General features: G+C 36.6%; 1 protein-coding gene across 1 annotated transcript; it reads left to right on the top strand.

The window, feature by feature from the left end:
- Positions 1 to 2,931, top strand: LOC126814858 (toll-like receptor 2 type-1). Its single transcript, XM_050540275.2, has one exon. The coding sequence runs from the start codon at positions 112 to 114 to the stop codon at positions 2,191 to 2,193; it is 2,082 nt and encodes a 693-aa protein (XP_050396232.1). The 5' UTR covers positions 1 to 111; the 3' UTR covers positions 2,194 to 2,931.
- Positions 2,932 to 7,163: the final 4,232 nt, after the last annotated feature.

The following is a 7,163-nucleotide window of genomic DNA, read 5'->3' as shown; positions in this document are numbered from 1 at the left end:
TTAATATAGCTAATCATAATACCAAATACTTCCCTGAATCAAATGACACTGACTCACTATGTGGCGAGATAAAAACAGTTATGATACACCACACGGATTATAGTGTTCATAATGGAACTAACATCAGTGTTTGTTTGTTGCATCTTAGTGATAGTTATATGCCATGGAAGTAAAGAAAAAAGACCTTGTGTCAAGGATTCCAGTTCAAAAACTATATGTTGGTGTTTAGGTAATGGTTATACAGATTGTTCGGGTCATGGGTTAAATTACATACCCGTTCTACCAAATACAACAACTCGGTTAAAGTTGAGAAATAACAACCTGAAAATTCTTAATGTTCAGATGTTGAAGAATATTTCAAATAACCAGTTAACTGATCTGGATGTCTCCAAAAACAAGATTGAAAAAATAGACAGTGATTTCATTGGATTTTTCAAACGTTTACAAATTTTAAATTTAAATGTCAATCCGTTAACCAATGAACCGTTGAAGGCGTCTTTAAAGAATATATCAACCTCTTTACAGAAGTTGTTTATAGGTGGACTGAACCTGTCTCATTTCGACGATGACTTGCTGAAACCATTGAACGGATCTATGTTAACAACTTTAGGACTTAGCAATAACAGTTTTCATGTTTTCAACGGTGGTCACATATTTAACTATTTAAAGCATTTAACATCATTATACCTGTCATATAACTATATTAATAATTTCAATGCATCACACTCGTACAGCTTAAAGCAATTATCTTTAACGCGTAACGATTTAACGGAAGTTCCGCCATTTTGTTCTAGAGCTGAGGCCTTGTTTCCAAATCTTGAAGAACTGTATATTGACCAAAACTGTATAAGTGTATTGAATATGAACAATCTGAATTGTCTGGATAATCTGATAAAACTAAATATATCAGAAACACGAATAGAAACATTGAAAAGTTACACGTTTAGTAAACTCAAACGTCTGATAGCTCTGTCAGCACATTATATGGAGGGCTTTAATTATATTGAACCGTACGCTTTCAATAGCTCCTCACTCCAGAGAATTAACATCCGTGATAACAATCTTCAATTTAAAGTATCAAAAATGAACATATCGTTGGTCTTCAGTGGATGCCCAAACCTCAAAGTCTTAGATATCTCGAATAATTTCTTAGGGAAATTAAGAAACGCCGAATGGGATGTACTCTTTGCTAAATTTTCCAAATTAACATACCTGGATATAAGCCGTGGATATCTTCTATATTTACCAAACGCAATACCTGATGTGTTACACAACCTTAAAGAGCTTCGTGTTTCTGATAATGGTATAGACATTATACCCCCAGGCTATTTTAACACACTTTATAACATCACTGATATTTACCTTAATGGTAACAAATTAACTACATTGAATCATACCCAACTTCCCACTACAAAGCTGCATCATCTGAATCTGGCTTACAACCCATTTGTGTGTGACTGTAATATTTTGTGGCTTATAGACTATTTAAGACATCACAAGAGAATAGTTTCATATTATCCAGACCATTATATTTGTACTGATAACAAGTTGCGTTTAGAAGACCTGAAGATTAACACGGGATCGTGCCTTATTGGTGAACAGACCAGCACCATTATTAAATGTTTTTGTTTTTCTGTTATGTTGATATTATTAATAATATCTGGTGTTTACAGATATAGATGGCGTCTAAGATACGTTATGTATATTCTGAACTACAAAAGAAGAAAATATATGAACGGCAGCATGAAAAGCTCTAACTTTTCTCATGATGTATATATCAGTTGTGGTGAGGCCGATTTTAACTTTGTATATTCAAATATTGTTGAGACATTGGAAGAAGATAACTTCAATGTCTACATATCTGAAAGAGATGCTGTGGGTGGAAGTTTAAAAATAACAAGTACGCTAGATAATATGGATGGAAGTAGATTTGTGTTGCTCTGTTTATCTAATTCATATGTACAGGATCATTGGTGTGAGTACGAAACTTACATGGCTATAGAAAGGTCAATCTATGAAGGTCATGATGTATTGATTGTTGTACTTTTAGAAGATATTTCTAGTGTTAATATGAACAAAACCATTCATAAACTGGTTAAGAACTATAACTTTATTTTGTGGGGTACCAATGATGAGGCTCAGGGCCTTTCCCTGAGAAAGCTAGTAAGAGTTATTGGAAATGAAAATATGTAATCTTCTGGTGATATTCCCCGCGTAGGCCTACGTAACAGGTAAATGTAGTGGCATTGAAGGTAAATCACTAGAACAATCCCTGTACATGATTACATTCAACTGGACTTCTTACTGTAAATTTATATGTCTAACCAAAAAGGTTTTAGGTCTCGAATGTTCTATAATTTACAAACTTTCATATACATTGGTGAATGTTGCATTTTGTCATTATATTTTTAGACAATTTTATTAATATTGGAATTAACTTTGTTTATTAACATTCCAAATGTCTAATTTGTGTTGATTTGGCAATATTAATTTAATTTTTCCTATCATTTATATTAAATTAATAAATATTAATTCAAAATAACAAATTAATTGTTATATTACGGTTTAAACCAGGGCCGTATGTAGGATTCTAAATGTGGGGGTGCAGCGGCAAATAATACCTAAGCAAAACATCTCATTGCAGAGGCGTGCTGGGCAGGAAGCCAATCGCATACCCTGCCCTCATCAATTCAAAAACAAAAGAAACTGGAAATGGTTGATAAAACTCGAATCCTTTGAGATTTCCTACCAGGACATAGGGGACAGGGCGGGGTGGCTATATGCCCTCCCTTCTGAAAAAGAGCCCTAGAATTTCGACAGAGTTACCAATGAGCTAAATCGCTAATATTTGGGACCTAGATATTGAAATTCAATAATAATGTAATATGAATGTATATAAACTGATTGTGCTCAATCATGTCCGTTTTTACTGTTAGTTATGTTCGTCGAAATACGCGAGAAGTCTCAATCGAATGGCAATCTCTGGTGTCTGGTTGTTCCAGTCTGCACCGATAGTATTTTTTACGCAAGCTCTCCAGATAAGAAAATGGCATCTCCTCTTGCACTTAATCATCTTGCACTTGTTCTATAACGTCTCGTCCCGTCACTCGTTGTCTTTTGTGCATATACATGTACATGTATATGAAATTTAATCATTTATTTAATCCTTTTTTCGCTAATCACATTGTAAATAATCTCACTATGTATATATAATATGTTATTGTCTGTGATATCACCTCGGTGGAAGCGGACGTAAAATACAACTAACTCACACACACAGATAAGAAAATGGCATCACCGTTTGACATGATTTGTGGAATATATCTAGCCTTGTGCTTCGTGGCCCTTGTTGCAAATGGCACTGAAACGCATTATGGTATATGATTCATGTACCAATGGTAAAATGTTTATTTTGTCTTAAATATTGGATATCAGAAGCCCATCTTTTCCCAGTAAGATCACAAAAACAATGTTGATTGAAATTGACAAATAATTTGTGTTTTCAATGTCGAAGACTTTGGATGATATTGAGTTAGGGACTTAGCTACTTTAAGTATTCAAGGGAATGCCCACCCTAATGAAAACATTGTACCCGCTTTTTCTGCTGTCCTTCCGTTGTTCCAACCAAATCCAGAGATACTAAAAAACAATCACACTCATGCAATGTACCCACAGAATATTTCCATTTTTCCTGATGATGTAAGGACCCCATACAAGCTCAATCAGACCCTGATTTCCAAGGATGACTTTCAGAATAGATTTCACAGGCGGATAAATATTTCCATAATATTCAGAGTCAATTAATATGTTTTAGTTTTATTTATCTATCTAAATGGATTTAGGTAAATTCCAACACTTGCGACGAGAACGTTTTTGTCGGTTAGCATACTCAATGCCAATACGCTAACCGTCACCACGATCTCGATTGACATTTAATCTGTCACAAGTAACGTCCTTGGCCTGGCTTAAAGTGTATTGTTCTTTGGGTTGTCAGTCTACTTTCAATTCTACCCCAACCCCTCCCCTCATTAGGGAACAGAATCGAATGATTCGTGATATGGGGGGATTTGTGGCATGATTTGTGGGGTGCCTCATCCCGGAGAGTGCCCATAATATAATTGGCGGGGCGCCCACAATGCTAGTGAAATTGGTTAGGCGCCCACGAATGAATTGGGTGCCCAAAACGGCATGATAATTTTCAATATTCAAACAAGTCGCACTCTAACCCGATTCCGAACTTTTCATTTTTCTCATAAATTATTATAGGTACGTTAAAGTCGTATTCCTTCTTTCAAATTTTTATAATGTTCATATCAAAATGTAATAATACGCCAATATTGCAAATTCAGCCTCAAAATTGAAATTTTTCCGTCATAGGTGCAAACCCTATTTTTCAAAATTTCTGGTAAGACAGCACCATACCATAGACAATCTGACTTTTCGGGAAGACGGGTAAAGTGAAAACAAAAAATATCATTTCATCTAGTTGGCAAAATAAAGTGCCCGAAATCTAATAAAACACTAATTTTACTAATTGAATACAGCATATTTGTACTGAGTTGACTATGGATTAAAACATTTTGTCTGGAGCCACTCTACTTTGTGCCACATTTTTCGGGCATCGATTATTATTTGTGAATGAAGCTGCAACAGTCCGATTGGATGGTTGGAATTCAAGTCGGCATAGAGTGGGATTTCGGATACAAAACCATTGGAAACTTTGAAGTTGCTTAAAGGCCCAATACCACTCTTGTTGTAACTGAATAATATGTCCCAATCTTTATTCTGGTCAACAAATTGTACTATTTTAGAATATTTCAATTAATTGATGATACAAATTTCATCTTAACACACCTTATTTAAATATTTTGAAAAATTCAACATAATGGTTTGAAACGTCTAACGTAAACCTTTTCAAATGAAACTTCGATTTAAAAATATTTTCGAACACTCTGGACAAGTAAAATAGGATATAATGGATAATTTACACAACAGGTAGGACACTTAAACATCTAGTACTTAGACAGAGATATTATTTATTTTCTGGAGCTTTCAAGCCAGCAAGAGTGTTATTGTCCCTTTAACTCATGGGTTAATATTGTAGAATATCGACAGGAACCAAGATCTTTGGGAGAGAGAGAGAGAGAGAAATGGGGTTTAACGTCCACTCGACACAAACTAGGTCATTTCGGGACTAACATATGGTTTAATTTTATTTCAATAATTCGCTTGTGCGTAGGGGTCTTTAGCAGTGGGAGGAAACCGGAGGACCCGGAGAAAACCCACGAGGTTGGACAGGCGACCCTACTCCTTGTCACGTACAACCGGGGATTCGAAACCACGCCAGTTGACTCAATGACAGACTTAATGATACAGGTTATAAAGATATATTTTAAGTTTCATCAAAATCAGATGAAAACTGTGACTTCTAAGAGGGTCCACAACCTTTGCGTACTAGGGGCGGCCATTTTGTCCGGCATTTTGGGTCCGATTTTCACGAAATTCTCACTCCGCCGTCACTAGGGTGTAACGGTGATATATTCAAACAATTTTTGTTAAATCGGATAATAATTGTGACCTCTAGAGGGACCACAAGCTAAAAACGCGTTTTTTCGTACAATCAGGGGCTATAATTCAGGACGTTATGATTCGATATGTACGAAAATAGAAAGGAACCAAGATATTTGGGGTATAAACATGCATTTCAAGTTTCATCAAAATCAGATGAATATTGTGACCTCCAGGGGCTCCACAACCCTGATACACAATATTGTGATACTATTTGCGAACGAGGGGCGGCCATTTTGTCCGTCAGTTTCGGTCCGATTTTTACGAAATTCGAACTCAACCATCCTTAGGGTGTGACGGTGATATATTCAAATGTTTTTTAAATCGGATAAAAATTGTGACCTCCATGGGGTCCACAATCTAAAAACGCGATTTTTCGGACAATCAGGGGCCATAATTCAGGAAGTTAGGGTCTGATATGCGCGAATATCGAAAGGAACCGAGATCGGTGGGTTATAATCATGCATTTCAAGTTTCATCAAAATCAGATGAAAATGTGGGCGTATAAAAATTGGGTGTGGCTCCGTCCCTGGGTGTTTTGACATGCACAAAAATCTATAGTTGCGATAAGAAATAGGCTATAAGGAATATAGTTCCGAGATGTTCCATTAAGAATTGTGGACTGTACGCAACACACAGACACAAAGAAAAAATGGGTGTGGTTCTGCCCTTGGGGTCGGGCATTCACCAAAAACAATAGGGATCATCCTTTGGGTATAAAGAATAGGTATGCAAAGTTTTAAACGGATCTATCAAGAATTGCTGCCTGTAGGCGATACACAGGGGTCATGCATAAACCAAAATATGAGGTCATCCTTAGGGTATAAGGAATAAGTGTGAAAAGTTTACTAAACGAACCATTAAGAATTGGGGCATGTAGCCGACACACAAAGAGAAAATGGGCGTGGCTCTGCCTCTGGGGGTTGGGCATGCACCACAAACAATAGGGATGATCCTTTGGGAAATGCTGCCTGTGGGCGACCCACATACACACACACACAGGGGTGACCGCAATCTACGCCCATATGAATGTGGACCTATAAAAATGGGCATTTTCCAGTCAAAACTGGATTTTTGGCAATTTGACTCATTTCGGCACGGATTATTGTTGATAATATACGTTTAGACCGACCATAAACCGTAATCAGCATTTCTATTGCAGCAACTGTCCGGAATGTTGCGAAATTGAGTTAAAATGCCTGGACTATAATAATGTGTTCCATATAATAGTTTTATGTTTATTTGTCAATATATGTGTTGGGGCTCTGGTAGTCGACATCCTTGACTAGAATGTATCGAGTTTGAATCTTGACGTGGGCCTGAGATAATCTTTCAAGCACGGTCTTCACTGATTTAGAAAGTATTGTGGGGAGTCTTGGTGCCCCAGAAAGATTAGTCGAGTTCGAATCTTGCTGTGGGCCAGAGATAATCTTTCAAGCACGGTCTTCGCTGATATAGAAGATTAGTCACACTCTGTATAAGGCACAAGGAGACATAGTTACAGGAGACAAATGTTTGAATGAATTAGCAAACTTTAATAGTAGTAATAATATTATGAGTGCATTCAGTGCAACATTCATATGGTCACAATAGCA

Source organism: Patella vulgata, chromosome 3 (genome assembly GCF_932274485.2).
Source record: "Patella vulgata chromosome 3, xgPatVulg1.2, whole genome shotgun sequence".
In the NCBI taxonomy this organism is placed as follows: domain Eukaryota; kingdom Metazoa; phylum Mollusca; class Gastropoda; family Patellidae; genus Patella; species Patella vulgata.
This window is presented reverse-complemented; position numbering and strand designations above follow the sequence as displayed.